Source organism: Botryllus schlosseri, chromosome 5, assembly GCF_051294905.1.
Source record: "Botryllus schlosseri isolate E-star chromosome 5, Bs_hap1, whole genome shotgun sequence".
Lineage (NCBI taxonomy): Eukaryota > Metazoa > Chordata > Ascidiacea > Stolidobranchia > Styelidae > Botryllus > Botryllus schlosseri.
In genome coordinates this window covers 26,933,261-26,958,659 of record NC_137240.1, presented here as the reverse complement: position 1 = coordinate 26,958,659, position 25,399 = coordinate 26,933,261, and the positions used below count along the sequence as shown (strand labels likewise).

The 25,399-nt window shown below is 39.0% G+C and overlaps 1 protein-coding gene and 1 long non-coding RNA gene across 4 annotated transcripts in view; both read right to left on the bottom strand.

The window, feature by feature from the left end:
• The window catches only part of LOC145439897 (protection of telomeres protein 1-like), a 31,000-nt gene extending 16,411 nt beyond the window's left edge, over positions 1–14,589 (bottom strand). The window contains exons 1-10 of one of the 2 annotated variants that reach the window (XM_080317559.1): positions 14,353–14,589; positions 10,607–10,698; positions 8,729–8,839; positions 8,011–8,205; positions 7,288–7,392; positions 5,229–5,319; positions 4,342–4,507; positions 3,343–3,415; positions 2,680–2,746; positions 2,553–2,606 (exon numbers count right to left, since the gene is read on the bottom strand). In XM_080317559.1, the coding sequence (XP_080173685.1) occupies positions 2,553–2,606; positions 2,680–2,746; positions 3,343–3,415; positions 4,342–4,507; positions 5,229–5,319; positions 7,288–7,392; positions 8,011–8,205; positions 8,729–8,839; positions 10,607–10,698; positions 14,353–14,467 (1,069 nt within the window). In that variant the 5' untranslated portion in view covers positions 14,468–14,589. The remainder of the gene's footprint in view (positions 1–2,552; positions 2,607–2,679; positions 2,747–3,342; positions 3,416–4,341; positions 4,508–5,228; positions 5,320–7,287; positions 7,393–8,010; positions 8,206–8,728; positions 8,840–10,606; positions 10,699–14,352) is intronic. The other variant, XM_080317560.1, reaches the window with a different exon arrangement.
• A 3,673-nt stretch (positions 14,590–18,262) lies between these two features.
• On the bottom strand, positions 18,263–23,633 carry LOC145439555 (uncharacterized). Of its 2 annotated transcripts, none has more exons than XR_013915272.1 (4): positions 21,640–22,390; positions 21,038–21,197; positions 18,391–18,948; positions 18,263–18,349 (listed from the first exon to the last, which is right to left on the bottom strand). It is a non-coding gene; the product is annotated as an uncharacterized LOC145439555 (long non-coding RNA). The 2 variants fall into 2 exon arrangements; XR_013915273.1 differs by lacking the exon at positions 18,263–18,349 and adding an exon at positions 23,025–23,633 and having other exon boundaries at positions 18,513–18,948; positions 21,640–22,968.
• Positions 23,634–25,399: the final 1,766 nt, after the last annotated feature.

Here is a 25,399-nt window from a genome sequence, read left to right as displayed (position 1 = left end):
GTTAGTTATCTATAATTTGTGGAACAGTGTGTCGCCGGCTATCCGACAGTCATTGAGCGTGTCCACACTCAAGTTGAAATACAAACGATTACTACAGAATCAATATCAGTTAGCCCTCTAGTTTACCGGACCACAATCTGACATATTGATCTCGACTTCCGACACGTGCCACCTTTTTTTGTCACCTGTCCTTTTATCTTATCTAGATTTAATTGTTGAAAAACATACCCTTATTTCGTCGTTTTACAAGCACCTTCTATTAGTCACAGCTTATAATTTCAGCCAAAACAGAAGAAAACGTGTTCGCACGCCCAAATGACAATGAAATTTTGATTGCACTCATCACGGAATAGGATTTGGAAAACACATTTAAAACTCGTTGAATTTTTCGTGAAGATGAGCTGCTTTTCTTCTGCAAAATGATTGCTTGATTTTTGGTTTCCAAACGGATTACCTATACCCTCCTACATCATCATCATCATTGGTTTATTAGCAATTTTATCAGTTCAATACACCACAAAATGCGATACAATGAAAAGACAGGAAGATGTCGAAGCGACAAGGAGTAGTCTATGGAATCTGACACCCACCTTGGCCTAGGCGATGTAAAGAGGAGGCATGCACACTGAATGAAAGTAAAGAAGATAGTATAGAAGAAGAATGCGACAAGAAATAGGGCGGCAAGTCATGGGAAGCGAGATCGATAGGTCAGTCGTGGTCCGGTAATCTTGAGGATGGACTGTATTTATTTAGTAGTAATTGCTTGTATTTCGACTTGAATGTGGACACTGGACATGCTCGTCGACTGTCGGATGGCCGGCGGGATACTGTTCCACACATCAGGTGGATATTTGATGGAGCGATGATCTTTTCGGTCGATCATATGATATTTGAACGACGTGGACGCGCGTGTGTTGTACTTGTGCGCTTTTGATTCAGAGGTAAAGAAGTCATTGAAATATTCGGGGCAACGACCGCAGTGAAACTGATACATAAACTTGGCGATTTCTAGTTTCCGCATATCTTCTGTTTAGAACGCCGAATCTCTTCAGCAGCGACTTATTGGATGGGCAGCCACGCCCCTTTGGGGCCCTAGCTATGATTCGGAGCACTTTGTTTACAGAATATCCTGAGATGTACTGTTCAAGTGTAAGTTGAACTCCATACGATGCGCTCGTGATTTTAGACACCATTTCTTTTTTATGAGTTGATTTGGAATGAATCAAAGAATGTCTTCGAGAAATAGCAGACTAATTATGATGTGGAGATTACCCACTCATCGGTAATGTCGTGATTGGTTTCATGGACATGGTCACATGTGCTGATTTATCAACTATTGAAAAAGTTAGACTGCTTTCAATTCAGATATGCTTGTCTGCATGCCTTATCTGCAATATCACACCGTTCTTTTCCATGATTCCAGAAAGACTCGAGGCACACCCCTGAAAATCTGTGGCGGCACACACTTTGGGAATCACTGGTGTAGATTTCTGTTCTTTGAAGTCACTACTTCTATTTGCACCGACAATGGTTTCACAAAAGTGCTTTGACATTAGCAGCATCAGTGACTGCATTTCCTCCATTTATAATTGTGACCTAATCTACTCAATAACTGCCTTTGGACAAGCAATTACACACACAAGTAATTAGACTACCGTAATTTTCCGAATATAGTGCGCATCCATGTATAATACGCACCCTTGAAATGACGTGTATATTCTGGGAAAAAGCCTGTACCCATGTATAGTACGCACCCTGCATTCGCAGTACATGAATAGTTGCGTTTTAGTACACGATGTTGTTCTGTTTTGCGACGTCACTGTCAATGTCACTGTCAATCATGACATAATGATCGCTAATCATAATAGAATTAACGGCATCGTCTCTAAACGAGAGTGGATAGTAGCCAAAGCCTGCGAGGTTGGCGACGCGATAGCTCAGGCTAGCGACACACGACATCTTGCGCACGAGGCCTATTACAATTACAGATGCGATTGCTCAGGCCAACGGTTATGTCGGGCGCACCAGTCCTGTTGTAGATGCGACTGATTACGCAAGCGCACATGGCCTCTCGTGTATGCGATTGTTAAGGCCTGTCGTTGACGCGATGAATCAACAAGGATTGCCGCACACCCTTGTAGCAATCAGCGACCTGATTTCGCTTGCGTACAAACTGCAAACCAGCTCAGCAAGAGATCGCCTGCTTTGCAGACGACTCTCGTTAATTAGAAACACGCTTTTCGTTAATTGGCAACATGCTTCTCTATTTGGCAGCGCGTTACACTCTATAATACGAATTACGGGGCCCAATGGGTAGAGGTGATACGCGATTTGCACAAACATGAAGAAAGGTGTGATTTCAAGTTTTTGATAGAGGGATTTTTTTTTCAAGGCTTGCTGTACCCAGGTATAATACGCACCCCCCTATTTTAGGGCAAAAAATCGGTAAAATATTGCGCATTATACATGGAAAATTACGGTAAGTTAGTTCCGAACAAAAGAAATCACATTTCCAAGATCCAAAAAATTCACTGAAAGACTTCTGTATTTACCAGTGGCTGAATCAGGTCCCACTTCTTTGAATGGCTTGGACGGCTTTGAGATCTCTTTAAAACAGTAAAGGCGACATATAAATCAGTGTTATGAAGCCGAAGTCTGTGGCCTAGCCAAGCAAGTTACTTGTTTCTTGTAGACGTTGCTTCTTTGGTGCGGATGGACTGTCATCACCAACCCCGTGTGCTATTCTCTGCCGCAAATTACTCAATTGAATAGTATATTCATATTGAAACAAACCCGAAAATTTTAGACTGACGCTCGTCAGGGGTAATCGTCAGCAACTAGTAGAGAAATGGAAACAACATTGTATATTACCAATCGTATCGCAAAATACGACGCCACCAACATGGAATTTGGAATGAGAAAGCGTTTAATGTGCTATTTTTAGATGGTACACGAACTCCTTTTGTTGACACAGACTTGGCTGGAGTATTTTGATAAAAGTCGACACAAATAAAAGTGTGAACGGCCCCTCTCATTTTTCATACAAGGGAGATTATCCAACAGATATTTGCCAATGATAGAATTCAGGGCCCTTGATAGCTCAGCATCAAGCTTGAGTCGATGAGTCAAGTCATGTACCATCTAAAAATACTACATTGAACGCTCTCTTATCCAAAATTTCATGCTGGTGACGTCATATTTTCTGATACGATCGTTGATATACAATGTTCTTTCCAATTCTCTACTAGTTGCTGACAATTACGCCTAACGAGTGTCAGCGAAAAATATTTGGGTTCATTTCAATATGAATATACTACTCAATCGCATATTGAAGTTCTTTACCTTCAAGAAGCTCTTCAAATTGCTCAATGCATGCATGTCATGGGAAGCGCGTTTCCTTGCAAGATCGAGATTTCTGAAATGATAACATACACCTGTGATTGACCTTGATCGTTGGAATCGTATTGATATGAAGAAAACAGCTCAACATCCACTTATTATAGACATTTCTGCCATCACACATCACCATTTTCATGTTTTCCATCCCGTGGAGCCGTTCGGTAAATTTTCAAGCCGGAACCCACTCCCACAAAAACTGCCTGATGACTAAAATATGCCTGGGCAATGTGGGCGTCACAGTTTTTAAGTTCTACGACAGAGATGCTCAAACTTTTCGGAAGTGGTCACAGCACACTTTTAGTGAGGTATTGCTGTGACACTGTGTGACAGGCCACAGACTTCATTAACACATAGCGGATATCATGTTTGAAAGATATGTGACAGTGTTGATATTCACATTTAAATGTGATGAACGATCATTGCATGTGAGAAGCAATTATCGCGCTCTGACTTGCAATGAAGCCGACACGATAAGTTTCCATCCCGAAAGTTTTAAACCTACGCGCTGCTTGTATGCTACAATGTACATTATATCTTAATGACCTCTGGGCTCAGAAAATTACTCCAATGCAATGGAGGTTTTGTGCAAGGTAGAATGTTCATTAGTTCTTAAATTATGGAGACTGTATGACGGCATTTGAGAACAAGATCAAGAAAAAGCGATTTATCTTGTCTTTCATAAAAGAAAGAATTTGACGAAAAGATCAACATTCAATACTATATTATTGAAATGTTAATTCTTGTCAGTCCTCGAAAATTGACTCTCACTGATCGACTCGTTCCGTTAAAATAAGTTCTTGATATATATTTGAGTACTCAAATCATTGTGTCCAGCTCCAATACTTATATGAGACCGACACTGATGATGGAGATTTACTCACAAATAGTAGTTCAAGGTCGCCTGCATTACGCTTGACCTTTTTTTTAATCAGATAGCCTCACCTTTTCAGTTTTTGACAACTCTCGTCAAGCAGATCACAATTTTTGATGCCATGACTGCTCCAGTTGCACTCATAGAGCCGAAGTTCGCTGCATCTTTTCCCAGAGGCGTTTGCGTCCAATTCCGGATTCGGAAACGCGTACAATCCCATGAATATTACAAAGCTGCCTGCAGCAAAAAAGGAAGCCACCCTAATGTCGCAGAAAGTAGTGTGTCAATACTTAGGAATTTTCCGATAAAATGAGATCACATTCTGGACATGGGTTTTAAAACTCCAAATTGGTTAGGGGCAACTTTTGATAGCTACAAGAAATCACCTTGTGTGCTTGGGACCACATTTTTAGGCATTACTATGACATACAAAAAGTAGCATGATTAAAATCATGATTACAATAAAATGATGCTGTTATTGATTTATTTCACAATGAAAAATTCAAAATAAATATTTCAATTTAAAGTTAATGGAATAGGCTAGAGCAGACCTATGGGACGGTACGCACTTGTGTGGATGAAAAAATTGCAGTGCGGATGAGAAACGGTGAGAAAGGTTGGAAAGCACTGGTCAAGAGATAATATCACCTGATCAATTCCTTCCCAAGAGTATAAAATCACGCATCTCAACAAACGACCATTGGCAAACGAGAATAACACCTGAGCATTGCTACTGAGAAATATATTGTACGCAGTTGGAGTGTGATGTTAGTCTATGGAGTCACTTGCTCTTATATATCATTCCGCACTATGTCGACTATGTGGCTTCCATACCACCATGCTATAGATTTAATAGGCATTTGTTCTGCATCATTGTCATCCGCAATAAAATTGGTTGAAACATGCACAATTGCACATGCATTGCATAAATTCTGACTATACGGATAATGCAATATACCTTTTGCGATTCCAAGAGATTTACACTTTTCGTAGTGGTCATTTGATATTATGACATCAACAAGACATTCTTTTGGCAAGCTTTCGTTGTTCTAAATACAAGTTGAAAAAGAAGTTATTGAAACAAGTAAAGTTATACAGGCTCATTTTTCATATTCACTGTTCCAGAAAGTTAATTGCTACAGCCCGATTGGACCAATCAATCAAATAATAGATATCAGAAGTACGGTACTCATTAGCGCAGACCTTCGTGAAGATTAGGAATGGAAAAATGGATGGAATGAATGGAAACTGATTCGAAATCAGTTGAAATCATTTTTCATGCTGTACGATTTTAATCTTATCATATATCATATCATGCCATATCAGATATATATTGTTACAAGTAAACAAATGAATAACGTCACAAGTGAGTAATATTTTGAACACCACGCACTATGACAGTTAGAATACTATGCAGCGTAAACCTGCATTGCCCTCCGAAGAAATCTGTGTTAGCCAGTCCAAAAAATTGTAAAATAAACACCGCCATAGTTACAAGGATTCACATACAACAGTTTAGGAAAAGGAACTAAATAATCAGTCATTCAAGCCTGTTTGAACAGACCTGGTTTGTGTGTCATTCAACATCTTGAGGTTGACTTAAATAAGACCTATTAATGTCAGATCGTTGGCTAAAGTGCATTTTGACTGCAACTATCTGGAAGTGATTTGAAATGTCAGCAGAGGTAGTCAGTAACTATGGTTTAACTTACTGTAACTTACTAGCATCCCTTTTCTGATTCGTTTTGAGATCAAATGGATATCTCTCATTTGTCCTGGCAACAAAATATGCTAGTAGCTTTGAAATTACACCTAATAATGAAAACCCTAATCATTATACATATTTATCACAATGTGCAGTTTTATACATTTCGAAGTCATCATGTGCGACTGACTAAAAATATGTGTTATGCCCTGCACTAATCTACATTTTGAACTACAAATACAGTACCGTACTTCCAATATTTATCGATTTTAATTTGCATGTGATTTAATTTAGCGTAATTCATGTGTTAAAATCGCTAGTAATATAATATGTGTAATCGGGTAGAAATCAATCACATGGTTTCCAGTTCTAGTGACATAAATGATTACCTCGAGCTTGCAATGAAGCCACCGATTTTGTTTGTTTGATTGTTCAAAAGTTCAAGCTTGGGGATTGTTGACACCAAGGATTGAAAAAATGGTTTATGAAATGAGATCCAAAGTTATCTATGGCCAATGACCAGCTATTCTGCATTATTCCTAATAAATCTCTCAATGGCATATGGCTTGAATCCATCACAATCGCCCCGGAATTGTATTTCTACTAGCTACTGATGTTGGCTACTTGATAAAATTGTTAGGTTACCTAATTGAAGCCTGCACACATTTGGTTAAATTTCAACCAGTAGCCGCATTGCTACAGGAGAAGAGAGTTTTTTATTAATTATAAAAAATGAAAATTTTTTTCAATATTCTGTTCACCCCATTGTTGTTTGTTGTCTATAGAATTGTTAGGTTGTCTATAGAAATGTGCCCAGGGCCCACCGTAAATATTATTATTCAAATCCAAATTTTTCGACATCAATAACTCCGCTTCCGCTGGATGGAATTGAACCAAATTTATTGAACATCGTTTCTATAGACAACTGAACAATTTCGTAGGGTGAACAGAAAATTTTTGAATTTTTTTTTTTTGTTCATTTTTATATAATAAATAAAAAACTTTCTTCTGCTGTAGCAATGCGGCTACTGGTTGGATTTGAACCAAATTTGGTGTGCAGGCTTAAATTAGTTAACCTATCACTTTTATCAAGTAGTCAGTAAAATTTGAGAAAAAAAGTCATTTTTGAACACCCCTAATATACAAGGGTTAATTGCAGGATTAGGGCACATGATCAAGTGAGGCATGTCAAAATGTAGGATCCTCAACTGTCGATATTCATTGTGCGTCGCGTCAAATGTCGGGCATTGTAAAACCATGATAACATGCGTCATCTGTGCTTATAACTCCACACTAAAAAATCACAACTTACCCTATTTCGATTTTTGATAGGATGCTGGTGAAATAATATCTGCGGTTTTGTGCCATCCCAAACCCGAACGTACCAATATCCGCCGTAATCAGTGAAGTCTACAATCTTTAAAAACAAATTAAAAGAGAAGAGGAAATGACGTTATGTCGCAATCAGACAACACAAACCGCCACTTTGTGACACAACCAACTCATTGCACCACGGACCACACCGAAAATTCATTTACTTTTGAATTGCCGGTAATCCATCTTGTTCACTCTACAAATTGAAGTAGTTGCCACATATTCAGTGGAAACCTAATGAATAAGATATGTACGAATAGTTAGCTCCAAATATTCTGGTTTGCATGTTAAATAGTCTCCTCAAAGACACACTGGGTTCTATTTAGAGTGGAGGTATGTCGAAAAACGTAAGAACCATTGATGAAGAAAATCATGATGGATTGGATACATGATTGATCATTTCTTGATAAAGCCAGGATTAATTCAACAGAATGGAAGCTTATCAGAAGACTAGCAAATTTTTATGGCAGTTTCAATATGTTCTCTATCTTTAATCACACGACACATAGACGACTTACGAAGGTCATATCGAGTTTTCACTTCAGGGAATTAAGTATTGTTGTGTGATAATCCTCCTTGATCAAATATCAAAATGGCGTACAATATGTTCGGTTAAAACAACAAAGAATTGAATTCTTTGAAAACCGGAATTCAATCGTACCTGACATAACAAATCGAAATGATCACCGTGTCGAATCTCTAAAATAGTCTTATCCCTTTGGGCTACCCAATTCCGAGCGACATCGCTGAACTGCTTCTGCCATAACTGAAGACTTTTCACTTTTTCGATATCAGATTGTAGCAAAGTATATGACATCGATGAAGATTCTCCCTTCAACAGTGGATTATCGATGTTCTGGGTAAATTTGATGTTATTAGTACATAGCAGTATCGGTAGAAACTAATTACTGACGGCTATTAATACAAAACAAGAAAATGCGACTGGAAATCGAGGAAGTATATGCAGCAGCATAAAGAAATACATGCTGCATTCCCAAGTCAGACAATAGGAACATAACATACATAAAGCCGGCTTGTTGTGTGTGGATTCCTTGGGTATTGAGGAAAGAGTTGTTTCATCAGGTACACTGTACACACCCTCTCACATCTCCCCGAAATCCATGCAACGTTGGCATTGGTGAAAATGCAATCCTAATCACGGATTGAAATTTATTCGGGCATTTGTGCATGTGTCTGTCTGTCATGTTTCCTTTAGAAAAATTGTTGACCTTTGTGGAGCGCTAAAGCGCTACAACATGCCTGTCAAACCATTTGGTGTCGCATGAACAAAGCAAATTATAGAGTGCAGACATATAGCCGTTAATAAAATTAAAAGAGTGGGATAAACACAGATACCGGTACCAATTGTCGAGTCTCACCTGGTATTTCCATATTACCCAAGACCAACGTTTCCTGCTTACAAGACTGGTGTCATTGTACTGTCTGAACACTTTCAATCGGTGCAGACGCATGATATCTCCATAAGCCACCTGCAAATGAAAGATATGAACACTTGAATCTGATTTGTTCATTCATTCGTTTATTACATGAGAGTAGACAGAGGGGCAGTTCCGGGTTCGAAACCCATATCATGTAGGAATCGAATCCATATTTTAGAAATATTGATTACCGTTTATATCCGATAGTTCTTAGGTCATTTATTAGCACAGCACCAGTGGCGGCTCGTGACAATGTCGGGTGGTGGGGCAAGGGCTGCAAGCGATTTTTTATCAAGATGACATCACAATGGTGTTTTCCAACGTTAACAAGTAACTTGATGATGGTACGGTAACATGAATTTCCTGACAACAGTGATTTTAGCCTAACGTTTGTGCCGCGAGAGGTAATGACTAATTATCTGCAGAAATTGAAATGACTATAACTCAAAGAGATTGCGTAAGCCTAACTGGAAAGGTCAACGGATTCGGACACATACGCAATTGTTATCTCATAGATTGGGCCTGTCGTATTGAATCCAAAACATCATTCTGAAGAACTAAGGATAGCAGCCTCGGAAATTCGGTCTCGATACAGCATAGGAGATTTTGGCCTTGAAACTGGAGACTGTAACACAACACATACGGCTTACTGTCTATATGTCTGCTGCGAAATCGCCTTTGGAAAATATATTACCGAGTAAATACGTGGATGACAGCCGTAAACTTAGTACACTGTTACATGACATCACCGAGAAGTAGCCTCATGACCCTTATCGGTATGGTACACTGTCAAAATTAATACGAACAGACCAACACCGAATTTTGCGTAAAATTTACTGAGCAATAGGCTGATCAAGTGATCAGCTGTTAGCCGCCATCGAGAACGAAATCGCTATCGCGCTTGACAGGGGGTTGTAAGCAAATGGCTTGAAGGCCACAGTTTCACGGTGAGAGAGAGAGAGAGAGAGAGAATTTTTTATTCATCATCGCAAAATAACAAAACAGGCAACAAAATAGCATAAACTTCAGAATCACGGACACATACAAAAAAAACGGTTACAGTGTCAATTTCAAAGCAAATGAGATGTGTACGAATACGATTTACAATTCATAGGATTGGCCAATATGTTTTACGATTGCAAATTGAAATTGACATGGGGGAATATAAAATAAAAGTAAATATTTGAATACAAACCGAGAATGTTAGTAAACTGTTTCATGACATCATCATCTCATCACCTATCTCAGTATGGAACACAGTTAATGTTAGCACAGATACACCGGCTTTTGCGTGAAATCCGCAATGCGTTAGGGCTAAAGTGTCAGATCAGCACACATCTCTACCATACTCGACCTTGAAAACTAAATTACTGCCCTAATCATTGAGTGTCAACCTTGAGACTTGACACAGCGTTCGATAACAAAATCAAGACATACCTTGCAAAAGCTCATGACGGATCTAGGTAAGGAGCATCGTTAAAATCAATAGGGATCAATACCGGCTTTGCGTAAAATCTGTTATTAGGATATCACTAGGGCATGCATATATCAAGATCATATCAATTCCTGGATGTGTCATCCTTGAGAAATACTTCATTTACGTTTTAAAATTATAAAATCAGGTTCTCACAACATGGTGGTCGTCGCATTCTCAGTCACATTTGTTAGAACATATTGCTTTCCAATTGAATCTCATACTATCCAGTAGCGCGGCAGAGTACCGTTGACCGTAGATAAGTGGCCACCAAAAGGTATTCCCATCAATAAATATTGATAGAGCGTACTAGAAGATATGCATTTCAAAATTGTGAAACTTACCTTCGGAAAATAAGTCTTATCTTTATGGAACAACCTCACTTTCAACGGTGTCTTTGTAGTAGAATCAATGAGGACTATTAGTCCAAAATAATCTGTAGCACAAACGAGACAGATGAGAGTAGTCTAATATATTCTGCCAACTTGCACTATTCACTCAAGTGGTTATTTTCTTACACTACTTCCATTTTCGCATGTATGTAGACCAGTGGTTCTCAACCTTTTTGGCTTTGCGGACCCCTTTTGACCATCACGGACTCTCGCGGACCCCCTCAAGTTTTAGTTCAATGTTAGCTCTATTATGGTGCAACTGCAACCTTCATCTGTCTTGTGCAGATATGAACTGTTGGCTTGTGATAAACAGTAAAATAATGATTTTTCTTGAAAATGACATCATACTATTTATGTACAAATTGGTAGACTTTTATTATTTCAAAGCTACTTTTGCTGCTGTATTTCTTGAAGTACGTGGTCGAGTCTTGATAATCCGCGTCTTCGTTTTGATATGAACGAGGAGTGCCGAAAACCATTTCCGCAAAGATAGATGGAGGCTAATGCAGTATTAACGCATAACGCTTCCGACGATACTTTTGGCGTGATCGCAACATTTATGGCACCAAAATGAAGAAACATATATTTTATGAACATATCACGTCCAGCATCTAGCGCAGGGACTGGCAACGTACGGACCGCGGCGCATTTTTATCAGCCCGCAGAGAGTTTCTACCGTCAAAGTGAAATCCTAATCTAATAGTATAGACAAATTTTATGCGCCAAAGAATGGAACCAAGTTTTCCGTCCTGAGAAAGAGTGTCATGGAACAACTTGTTTTTTTTCGGGTTTACATATATATTTACGAGCAAACATTTTCGACCATGAACAATTGAACATTAACAAGACAACGCTGCATACCAATATAACTGGTGATGTAAATTTCAGCGTTGGAGTGTAATGCTTTGATAGCAACGAAACACTCCTTGTTCATCAAAAAGTCAGCTTTGTCGATAGGGCATCCGCAACAAGAATGCGCCAAATCTGATAGCCGAGCTTTAAGAGCAGGTATATAATCGTCCGATTTATTACGAGTGTCAGCCGAAAATATTCGGGTACATTTCAATATGAATATACTATTTAATTGTATATTGAAGTTCTCTACCTCCAAGAAGCTGTTCAAATAGTGGTTATGTATATCACAGGATAAAATAGATTTCGTGGCGATGTTTAAATCCCTGCATTGGGACAAATTAGTGAAATATTCCGGAAATTTTTATTTCAAACGACTGCTCAATAATTTGATGAGACTGACAACTTCAAATGGAGAAGACATTACGAAGTCACTCTGATTGACGTTACTACTATCTCCATATTTTTATTTTTCCAGCAAACCCAAACAAAACGTCTCTAAACAGCAATATGTTTGTATCAGCAAGTTATTAGAAAAATGGCAATGAAAATGAATTTCCACACTACGATAGTTCATATCAGACGATTATTATGATGATATGAGTCACGAGGTTTCAGTAGTTGTGGTGCGAAATTGCCTCATGCTTTCTCAAATTAAAAATTAATTACGTTATCAACCATTTTAAAAATTTTGTGGTCTCGCGGACCCCCTGAAATTGCTTCGCAGACCCCCGGTTGAGAACCGCTGATGTTGACAGTTTGACGAACGAGTCAGACTGCGGTTTATGGTGAAACGCTCTGCAGGTAGCAACCGAAACATGTACATTTTTACAACAAGAAGACAATCTCTGCATGGACTGTCAAAAAGCTGCAAATTGAGCCATACGGAAGGTGCAGAGACCTTGATTAGTATTGATGCATCCCAAGAGGTATTAATTTTCAATAGAATAAGCATTTTCCGCATCATGGGATGCAAATTATAGTATTGATATGAAAATGATGCGATACTAACTCTTTGTGTACTATAATATATATAATATAAAATTTATTTCCCCGCCACCGTAAATGGCGGGTATTGTTCTGCATATATGTTCTGCATGTATAGCAAGGTGACCGAAGTCGCGATTGTATTTATTTCAATGTGCATTTTCATTCATGTTGAAACTTGCCGAAATAAAATATTACAAACAAAAAGAAGACCCCGTCTTAGAGAATGTCATGGCATAGCGCCCTACCCCGTATTATAAGGCTCCAAGTTTAGGCGAAGAGCAATACGGAGAAGTTTTATCGGATACGGTTTCAACACTAGTATATAGCCTACGTTAGTAACAAATATTGTGGATCGTAAAATTTATAATAAGTGTAGCTTTATTTTCGGAAAATAAAGGCATTACTACACTTGCTTTTGCGACATGTATGTTCTGCATACAAAAGAACTCAATGTATGATACTCAGAATTGAAAGTGAAATAAAAATACCACTTATAAAAAGCGGAAAACATATTTCATGTATTTTGTCCATAAAGCTTCCAATGTGATCTGCTAAAACAGGTGTAAAATTCAAAAAAGCCGGATTTTCAAGATTAGCAGGACACATCATGGGCTGCTAGATTATAATAGGAGAGGTAATTGCTAGATTGCGAAACGGTAGTTTCAAACGTCATGGTGAGCCATATTTACTGTGATGAAATATTTGATACGGGCGGTGTGAGCGGAACCTAGCAATTCGGTACCTAAATTATATTCACTGATATTTTTGTGAAAACATATTTGTCACTCCACAACGACTGTGCATGAAGCGCAACGAAATTCCTGGACTTTTCGTAACTTTTATGAATATTAAATGTTGGTATACTCCGTGAAAACATCCCTAAAATTACTCTTTCGTATTGGGGATTAAACTACTTCTACTTGACAAACTGAAAATAGCGAGAAGTAAGTAAGTAGATCACATAATATTACGAAGTAGAAGTAGAGAAAATCAGATCTACTTGAGTAAGTACCAGAAGTAGAGGAAAACTACTTAACTACAGTACTTCCAAAACGTAGAAGTACTTCGTTGCTTACAACCCCTGATCCGGCAGATGAGACACAATTCAGCGCAACATTGATATACGGTGGCGCATTCATGTTACATTACAAATGATCATGAGCAATGAAAATGTGGAAAGCAAGCAGATAGACTCGAGTCCCTTCTAAATATTAACATTTCCAAAAGGGGGTACTCGTGATTCTATTATACAATCGGACTTCGACTAGCACTGAAACGCTCTGGTGACAGAGACATTAACAACTATTCTACCATGACAGGATGTAGATGATTTTGTTTTGTTTAGTCTTGGTATTGTAATGGAAAACCGTACTGTATGTATATAAGTATCTGATAAATATATAGTAGCCTACAATTTTTGTAAAATCCCCTCTCTGAAGTCTAAAAATTTCACCCACTCAATTTCACCCACCCAGGTAGAATTCTTCCCCAATATAGACCAATTAGTTACAAGAGATAACAAAAGTGTGTTGGAGGCAATGTTGAGCAGGATTAGTGAGGAAAGTTGGTGCCTCTTGTTCACCTCAAAATTGAGTGAAACATCCCTGGAGTAATAGATATTCGTAAGTGTGCAGTGCATGCACCAGCAGAAAATGAAAGCAATACAAAGAACAAGCACTATAACCTGCAAGCTAGTTAGAAATGCTGCCATACTTTTCTGATGAGGCACACCTTATTGACCAAGTAGGCCTGCTATTGGCTCTAATATCTGTGGTAGGAATCTGTTTTGTTCGGTAAACACTAAAGAAATACATTATGACAAATTGAGCGAAACCTTGATGTAAATACCAACGTACCTGAGCCTTGTGAACGGGATGCTTCTTTCAAATCAATAACGATGCCATACACATTGCAATTCCTGGGACTTGCGTTGTTGGTAATCGCTTCAATACAAGTATACTGATAATCCATAATGAGCGAACAACGTTCGGCATGCGAAGTTAATTTGTGACTTTTAGCAGTCAATGCCGTCACCAGGTTATTTAACTGATCTCATATACCAATACCTGGATGGAACCAACCCATTTCAGACTTGGAAGTCTGGTACAATTGCAATTTATAAATGGAATCAATTACAGATTTTTCAAGTTACAGTTACCTTCATTGAATGTTTCACACTTTCACATATGTATAATTATTTCCTACAAGAATTCATAGTAGGAATCGCAAACAATAAAAAATTGAGAATTGGGTGATTGATCTTGGCCGTTCACTGCCGTTGGACGCTGTTCCGTCGAAAGGAAGATATACGCAGCGAAGTCTACAGTAACCTTCTGGAGTCAGATTACACAAGTTTAATACTATAAAAACTTTCGCACTGCGTTATACTGTAACATCATTTAGTCACCAGCATGACCTCTATTTCCTACGATTCCAATGCTGCCAGCATTGCGATAGTCTTCAACCGTTCAAATGCAATATGGTTACTATTTTCTGTATAGGCACATGTTACAAACATACCCAGTTCCAAGAAATGCAGTTTTAGGAATAATATACTCAACTGTCTTCAGTTTTTGATTACTTATGAGCCTGTCTATTTATGCATGTTTCAAGCGACAGTGTGTGTCTGATTAAATAACTTCAAAGAGTAGATTCACTTAGAAATTGTGGGTTGAATCATTGCAACCTATAGGTCTACAGTAGCAGCCACATTACAAAATTACGACTTGAGTCATTACAAGCCCGGGTAGCAGCCACATCACTAAGCCACAGCATTGAAACTGTACCTAAATGACAACCATTAAACTCTAGCGATGTATGCGATATTAAGGTGAGGCGTCGTAGCTTTTTAACCCTATGTGATATTTCTGGCATGAATGTCTTCACTGTTGCAAGGAAGAAGGAATTTTAGATATTTGTTATATATATATTATGAAGGAACTGCATCTTACGAACTAAGGTGGGTTAGTTACGATTAAGTACCGGTATGCATGCTCGATGTACGGCGCAACAAGGAGCACGATAAATTATATATACCGGCACAACTTTACTACAGGGTTGGTTCGATTATGTTCACAATAAGAACAGTCAAGTTCACAATAAGAACAGTTTTGTTCAAAATAAGAACAGTCGTTATATTCACAATAACGCCAGTCGCAGCACCGACATATCCTCCAGACACAATGTCCAAGTGGCAACGCAGTCCGAACACACCCCAGACATGATGTCCGATTAGTCCGAACACAACCCAAACACGATTTCCCATTGGGAACACAGTCCGAACACACGCCAGACATGATGTACGAACACCCCCCACAAATCACCACTTATCATTCAATTCATGCACACGCTCATTTCTAGACATTGGTACCGATCTGAAAAACATACCGTAGTCCAGTAACATATTCAACTGAATTGGATCTACATACAATTCTTCAAAGTTTTCAAGAAATTCTACGCTCAAATCATGAAATTTATCAGAAGTCAGCAATAAAAACGAGCTTCGTCAAATTTCAGTGGTATTGAAATGCCATGTGTGGAATACAAGGCAAAAAGTGATTTATATATGGCTGCAAAGTAGTGCATATATTAGCCAGGGAACCTACCGAATCTAGCGATCACGCACCCACGGCTCACGCAGTCACGCATGTCGCATACTCCCAGCGGCAGCGCGTCGATTTACCTCTCTGACGCCATCTCGGGGATTGTTCAGCCGTGACGAAACAGGAGAATTTGACTTACTGCATGAGAAGTTGAGGACCACTGCTTTAGGTCAGTGCTCTTCAACTGGTGTATGATGAACTATAGATAACTAACCTACGGATAGATACTCAACACCCGTCGTGACACTTGCTTGCTCAGAGGAAATTACTGCTCAGCAATCTGAAAACAACATAAAGCTAATCCCATAACTCGAATTAAATAAAGTTGATCTTATTTGAAAGCAACTGTCCCGCTGATTCTGAAAATATACATTAAAATTTAATCAAGGCTATGGAACCGCTCCGAAATTGCTTTCAAAGTCTGAAAATCGACATTATTGTAAACAATTGCAGCGGCGCAGCACAATGAACATAACAATGACCCTGGCGTCAGGACCGTAACTGCCGCACCCCAAACCCCCCTATTGAGGGGGGCGAGCTCGACGAGGCCCCCAAATTATTTCGTGATTTAGCATAAATTATCAAGAAATTTTTGAAAATTGTTGCAGCTTTTTCAAAAATTTTTCGCGCTCCGCGCGATTTCAAGTTGCCAGATGTCTTCATTATTGGGTACTCTTCACCCAAGATTTATAGAAATAGGTATATCGGCGTTGGCCATTACCGCGACACGACACACCAAGATATAAAGTTTTAGGCCATGTAACATGCGACTACAAGAGGTGTGCCAGAACGATAGGCAGCGAGAAAACCTTGGCCGAAAAGGACTGCGCCTATGCCGATACCTATAGGTTTAATTGCCCATAGGCGCCTAAGTGACTGGCGACGAATGTTCCTGTCTTGGCAATCTGAGCCTCACAAGACAAATACAACCCCGCACGGAAAAAAATTATATGCCGGTGAAGAAATACCAATTTAAAATCGTGTTCCTCTTTTAAGTTTAGTACGTTTATGCGATTCTACATTTTTCGATATTGCTGAGCTCACGAAATAACATCATATAACGAAGTCATACCAACGGATCCGCCCGCCCGAAGATGTTTGATTAATATTTACGAGACCTACAGTTTCCAAGACACCTCAGTCAGCTCTACCGGTAAATCTGATTACGCGAGCAGAGAAGACAAGAAATTGATAGCAATATATATATATGCAATTCCCGATCTTATTGACCGATTTTATTATGAATCATCGAAAATTTCAGCGCTTGGCGCGTGCTCACTAAAGAGTACAACTGATTTCATGGTAAAAGCGAAAAACGTGATGAGGGGGAGTCGGTTTATTACCAGGGGAGCCCAAGACACCGATTTTTTGGGGGCCTGACGAAGTGCTGTTTCGTTACTGCCAACAGGTAGGCCAGTGCTTTTCAACCTGTGTGACGGTTCGCACTGGTGCGAATGAAAAAAATTTCAGTGCGAATGACGAAGGTGGTGCGAATAGTGCGAATGAAAATCCAGATCAAGTGCGAATAACGGAGGTGGTGTGAATGGTGCGAATGAAAATCCGGATCAAGGGCGAATGAAAATCATGAATAATTGTTTACTTTTCTGGCGTGGAATAATTCCAATATACCTAATAGGAAATTTAAGATCCGTGTAACATATTTGTCGTTGCGACGCAATTGTAAAAACTTAATACGACGCACCACTGATCGTAGCTCTCGCAATTCCCGCACTGTAATTATTACGTAACCAAAAGCCTGGTTTGGAAGCTGGTGCAGTTGCAGTATAGAGATCTCTACAATATCTATAGTGGCAGACATACAGTATATCAGCCCATCTGAGCCTGCGACAGGCTGGAAATATGACGTCAAATTGACTTTCTGCTTTCTTTCGCTAAACAATCATCATATTTTCGTAATAACTGTTCGATAGCAAGAGGCACGAGGATGGTAGTAGATACCATAATTAAAGACTCACATTTGCAAGTTACTGTAACGCAGATTTTTACCCCATCAGGGTAAATTTTGGGGCGACACGGTGCCAGAGCTATCCCAGCAAACACCCGATGTCCAGTTGACTTCCTGCGGAAAAGACGCAGGACGCCCAGTGTTACTTCCCTGGAGTGGATTTGTCGACTACTAGAAGCGTCCTAAACACTTCCTTAGTTGGTCTACTATGGACGTGAAGCGACTCCATACGGACTCATTGGATCTGCTGTGAACGTGACGTGACTCCCTATGGATGCGTCAGACCTACTGTGGACGCGACGTGACTCCCTATGGATGCGTCAGACCTACTGTGGACGCGACGTGACTCCCTATGGATATGTCATTTACCACCTGTTCTATTCCTCAGGATTACCATATCAGGACTCCCCTCCTAACCTGGTGCAATTACATGGAATTCAACATCATATAAACTAACGAACTGTTTATATTGGGTTACTGTAAAACGACAATTGCAAAATACAAGTACAACATTAACTAATGAACTATTACTGATAAACAAAGTTCAGGCTTACGTGAAAAATCGATCAGGAAATCACTACGAATAAATGTGTCAGTGGGATTTTGCATATAACAGCAAGTTCTAAGTCAATTTTATATTACCATTACAAACATTTCAATTGAAGTGCATCATGAAATTAGAAATAAACGTGTCACATGACTTTGAAAAAGTACAACTGCTAATACAACTAAAACAGGGAAAAGCATGGAGCAATCATAAGTAAAATTTACATTGCATATTATAAAACAATGCATCATTTTCACCGCATCATGTTAAGAGCGCGAGTGCGTATTCGCAATAAACTTGGTTGCAACAACAGTTTTCTTCTTGGTCTTTGTTTTGCCTGAAACATATACAACAATGTCAGCAAATCATTTGTAGAGCCACTCTGCTGACATAGCACATGAAATTTGCGTCAGAGCTGCTTCAATTTCTATTCCCTCATGCATTAATTGTGATCCGCTACTTCTACTTGTGCTGAGTGATAATTTATGACGATACTACAATGTCTACTCGAGTACGGGAGCTTCTGACGTTGTGATACAGAGTATGAAACCCGTCAATCAAATTATATTGTGGAAACACCTCAAGTACATACTTCAGTACTTTCCAGAACTTCTACTTTACCTAAAATAGTTTTGATAAGCCATGTATATCGCTGCTCGAGTGCTTGAACCCGAGTAGAAATACATTGCGTTACTCTTACTTGTACTAGACTACTGACGCTACAAATATTTCTAATTGAGTGCTGAACATGATTGCTTTCCTTATCTCTGTTTAAAAGCATACAACTACGACATTCCTCAAGTCTCCATATTTTGACCATGTCGACACTTGGAAGTAGTTTGATGTCTTGTAAATCGCTATTTATACTATTTAGTACGGTACTAACGATGAATACTTTGACCACCTTTATTTGGAACTTATCACCTACTACAACTAGGGCTTGCCACGAATCTGAATAGAGCAACGATAAGTCGAAACAGATGATCTTTTAGGGTACATAAATTGTATTCAACAAGAATTAGAATTCCGATTCTATGTACCACTGCGAGGCCTAAAAACATAGATTCGTCATATCGCAGAACACGGCACATGTAGGACGTAGCTACGCACGATAGTGTGAATGACAAATGTATTGTCTCAAAGTACAATAAAATAGGAATTATCTTAAATCTAAAAAACATTCTTCGATATGATGTAGAGCCGGTATTCATTTTCTTCGAATTCGCATACGAGATAGATATTTCAACTTTTCCTTGTTCATAATGTTGTCACATCATATAGAGCAGAGGCTTCAAATTCAAATGTGGTCGCAGGTCAATTTCCGGATTTTTGACGACGCAGCGAGATAGGGATATTCAATGTATAATTTCCATGTAGGCCTTATTTGACGGGAGCTTGCAGACAGGCATTCCACAAACATCTCGAGAATATAATTTACTATTGTATTATTCACGTTTGACACGAAAAAATCACAGTTTTGAATATTTCAATAAAATTATTTTTGTGCTGGGCATAATTTGTTAAAATAATGAGTTATAGAGATGATGCAATAGGATGCATCATGACATCATCAAACTCTGGGTTATACTATTTCAGTTGGTGGACCTTTGACGTGTCACAGTTGTATTTTAAAATCTACTGAAATTTGATCTGGTATCAGAGCATTTGAGCGGTGTAGCCTAATCCGGGTTTTGATATAGTCGTGATAAGTAGGCTGTTGCTACTGTCATTACCAAAGTCAAATTAATTCAGAATTAGATGTTGGCTTCGATTATTATTGGAACATATCAACAACTTTAGCCATAGTAATAGCATTGTTTCTTAGCCTTAGCGATCGCACACTTCATGCTACTAATAAGATTTCTAGCAGCCCAAAATTTATTTTCAACACAATTTCTGATGGTACCTATATTAAAATCAGATAGACAATTCACATAAAATTGCGCATAGCACGAGAACCACAGCATATAGGTCTAATTCCACGATGCATATCGTACCACAAAAGGGTCTACGGGCCCTGTTCAAGAACCCCTGGGATAGAATAGAGCACAAAATCTTCTTTTAGAACTTTTTACTTCATTTTGAAGTGAATTTTACAAGCCTGGTAAATGGCTAATTGTACAGTAGAAATTCAAGGCGTTGCAACTATTTAAACTCCGGTGCAAACAATATGTACTTTGACCACCAACTATGATTAAACGCTAAGATGCCTACGCAATACCTCGACCAAATCTACTTTTTCAAACTTATTATTTGTATACTTTCCAGAAGTGCATTATCTACTTCCATTTCGAGTAGATCTAACGCAACTTTAAAGTTGTTACCTCTAGGTGTGTATAAATCCATAACATTACATCTACTTCAGTTCAAAAGATGATTACTTTCACAGCCTCTGGTTTCCATGAAGTGTATTCAATGTTTTATACCTTTTGACTTTTTCCTGAGGATGACGCAGCACCGATTTTACAGCAACGCTTGTTCATGTGGCAGTAGTTCTTCCGAACGTTTTTGGTTCCAGTCATCAAGACATACTTTGTACAGTGTTCTTGACGTTGTTGAACACTATCAATTGAAGACATTGCCGATCTAAATAATCAAAGATATTATAATGTTTGTAGTGAAGCCATTTGTCAAGAAGCCAAGCCAGGAATCTAGAATATCCTGTAAAAAAAAGACAATGAAGTTCAAGCTGGACCATTCGCACATTCTACTCACTACAATGACTAATCAGTAGGGCTGAGCACATTGGTATGGTTACTCAAATCTCGAACGAGGATCAATTCTTATGATTCGAGCCAAGTATGTGACTATTTTCAAGACAGCCTACTGAAATTACACGCTCTGTGCCACTATAACAATGCAGTTTATAATAAAATTATAGTTCCACCCAGCACGTTTTAGCAGCCCGATTGCGAACCACTGTCAATTGTATATTTCCGCATCATCGATGGCACTTTTTTCTGGGTAATAAATTGCCAATTAATGAAATATCATAAATCATCATATATAGTTCGTAACTTCAACTTACATAATTTAACATCTTGATCCATGAACAATGCACCACTGCGGCGCCTTCCTCTGAAGTTTAGAACTACATAACATTGCCTGTTCAATATCTAGTCTCCTGGTAGAAATGAAGTAACTTTGTATACACAAACACAGATATGTCCCATCCATATATAGTAAGAATCCATTGATAATAAGGTTGTGTTTTCTTATCGACGGCAAGATGACCATGAGCAATCAGCCTTCCTTAGGGCCCATCCATAGCCTACTTTTTTGATACTGCTGCAATGTAAGCAATGTTTCCGTGTATATATACTAATATCGAAAGTTATAATCAAGCAATAAAAGTATGCACGGAGGCCGTGCCAACATTGCGGTAACATTGCCAACAACCCGTCTGCACCAGGCCATGAACATGTTAAGTTTATAGAGTTTATAATTGGTTTAGTGTTTGAGTATCCTTTGATTAGAGCGAGGTTAAAGATGGGCTAACAAACTATTATAATGTTGTTCCTAAAATACCCTAAATATAAACCAATATTGCCAAAAATTCTTACATGTTCACTGAAAGCCTCAATTATTTTATTAACGCTATTATAGATGGTTATGGTTATATACTGTTGTGGACACAAAAATACGAAAATGGATGTTAATGTGATGCTACAATCTTCATGCATCCACAAATTCAGCAATCTCACATTCCATAAAGGAACATTCCACATTTCTGTAAGCCTATACATAACATTTCAAAATTTAGTATATACCGATATGTTATAAAATACTGGTACATTACTTTATGCGGCATCTGGTTTGCTGATTGGGTCCTGCAGTCCTAGGAAATCCTTGTAAAACTTTTCACAAGATGCACATGAAATGGCAAGTTATTGCTTGTGAGACATTATGGAACAGAGCACAATAAATCAGACTTCTATGATCAATACATTATCATATAGTATCAAATGTAGCCTACTACAAGAATTATCGGCTTGCATGAGTTACCGATTAGCAGCGGGTCGATCAATTCCGTCTGTAGGTGATATTACAGCCGTGTCACTATAATCATATAATCGAATTCATTATATCGCATCAGCAGTTCATGATGATCGAGACTATTGCTGTTTATTAAATATAGCACTCAAATACCAAGCTCCCTGCCCTTCCGGTACTCATGATAGAGACATCTCACAGTCCACGCTGTTAACGTTTCCAATTATGAACTAAACCATTACTGTGATAATTCGTCCCTCCGCCATTGCTACATACGGTGATCAAATTGAATTACACGCGCGGCGCATGCGCGATGCTCGCCAAATAGAAGAAGGCAGGCTTCTGGTTTTATGGTTGGATGAATCTGAAGCAACAGGCGTGTTCGACTCCATTATCGAAATAGCCGAGAGGATTGCTTACTGCGTTGTTCCGTGATTGGAATAGTCATCACAATCCCATCATGACGATTATCAAGTTCTGATATCGGAATATTTCACATGCATTACGAGTATTTGCCCCTGATGTGGGCATTTTCGACCCAGTAATGTCACAATAAAATAAGCCACTGTGTCTCTGTATCGCACATTATATCGAGCCTCTTTAGCACTGTGCGACCGCAATGATCGACAGCCGGGCTTGTGAAGTTCCACGCGATGAGAAAGTCACACCATATCAACATTCACGGCTTCACTCCACTAGATTTCACTTGTATCATGACTGTATTCAACACAACTTATTCAGCATTGACTGCAGAATAATGCACATTTGAGTTCATAGAAACGATTTCCCAGTAAGGACATCCAAATCAACTCCTGTGTTGGTGGCATCCAGGCATCACACTATTATGACATCCACTGGAATGGTCATTGGTGACTGGCATAGGAGCACTCTTAAAGTTACCTCCTCTGGGGGTCTCTTGGAGTTACATAATTGGACGTCAATTTGTGACATACTGAGCAAGTCCTCAGTCACTAAAAGTGGGACGTGGGACGACTGGGCACAATTGTGGACGTACCCGTAAGTCCGTGGGAGATCGGGTGTTTGCTGGGATCTGTTCATATGTATGTAATATTTATTGAATTTATTGCAAAATATCTTGCGATCGTTTTTACATATCCAAGATCACTGTATTGGGTACTGTAGCCAATAAGAAAGACACGCATTAAATATGGCTTTATCATAATAATTCATGAAAAGATCTGTCCGACACTGTTTTTTTCCGGAAAACATGGTCGAAGGCCGTTGGGATGAACTAGTGTAGGGATGTGCAACGAGCGAGTTCAGGCCTATGAGACTCATTCATTTCGAGGCAAACCCCTTCTGCGTCGGGGCACATGAAGACGTAAAGTTTTGGCGAACAAACCACTGATAAAATGCGGTGACAAAAATATAAGCAGCGAAAAAACCTTGGTCTAAAAATTACCGATGCTGGATGGCCAAACTTTCGAGATGGATTGGATATGCTCCTTCGTCGGCACGGAATAAACAGTCCGGTTCTTGCAATCTGAGCAGACAGTAGTACAACTGCGATACGCAGAGGAATTTAATTCGCCCTAATTTGAAATCGCGTGCGTCAGACATGTTTTGTGGAGCTGTGTTGGGTAGAACCGTGGTGTGCGGGTTCTGTATGTCATATATGCCCATAAAATCGTAGCATACAAATATAATAATGAAAATAAATTCCTTTTCATGGGTGAGGCTCGGCTCGCGAGATGCCACAAAAACTCAGATTTTTGTGGTAGTCTAAAAGCTGCTTTACCGTTATTAAACTGTCATTCTTTAGTTCTGTAATTCTCAAGTTAGATTGACCTAAAGAGTAAAGCACGCGGTATCGTGAGTCATTTGCTCTTCTCATAAACTCGCGAGACAAAAGTTGGAGCAACGTATCATCAGGTAGCGAGCTCTAATGTGTCTACTCTCCTTGATCGTTTTGCACTTTATGTTCCAAAGACATAAGGCAAAAGTCTCAACACAAACATGTGGGTTTGTCATCCTATCGACAAACTAGAGCCTCGCGGGACCTTTGTGTCGGCTCTCAAAACGATTTCTGCCAGCAAGTATTTTTCACTCGCGAAAATACGCTGTATTTTGGATAGGAGTGCAGAACAGATTTTAAGACCTATGGCCATCCAAGCACTAGTATACGTTCTTGTACAAATTCCCAACAACATTGTTTGGCCGAGAAGGGTTTTAGTGAAATAATTGAAAGTAAACGAGCGAAAAAGTTGCCTTTTTAATGAGACACTTGATAGCTTAAGCTACATAGCACATCTGCACATCTGAACAAAAGATTGTAAAGTAGGCCTATCTTCATCTTCTTTTTGTATAACAATTTTCGATTAGTTGGTGCGAATGAAATTTATTTTACAAAAAAAGTGCGAACGGAGCTCAAAAAGGTTGAAAAGCACTGAGGTAGGCTATACGCCCGGAGATGTTTAATTATTAATATTGAGTGGTCCTACCTTATCAAACACACCTCACTCCCCTCTACCGGTAAATCTGATTACGTGAGCAGCGATAGCAATATATACGAAATTCTCGATCATATTGACCGATTCAATCATGTCAAAAAATCTTACTCACTAGACGGACACCCAATATAGATGACTAGTAGCGTTAAAGCTGCGTACAGCCTGAGGGGAGGTCCGGTTTATCACTCTATGGGGGCCCAAGACCAACGTTTGGGGGGGGTGACGAAGTGCTATTACGGCCCTGCCTGGCGTTATACAATATGTTTACATTCTATACTGGCGTGGTTGGGATTGTTCAGAACAATGTCGATTTTCAGACTTCAA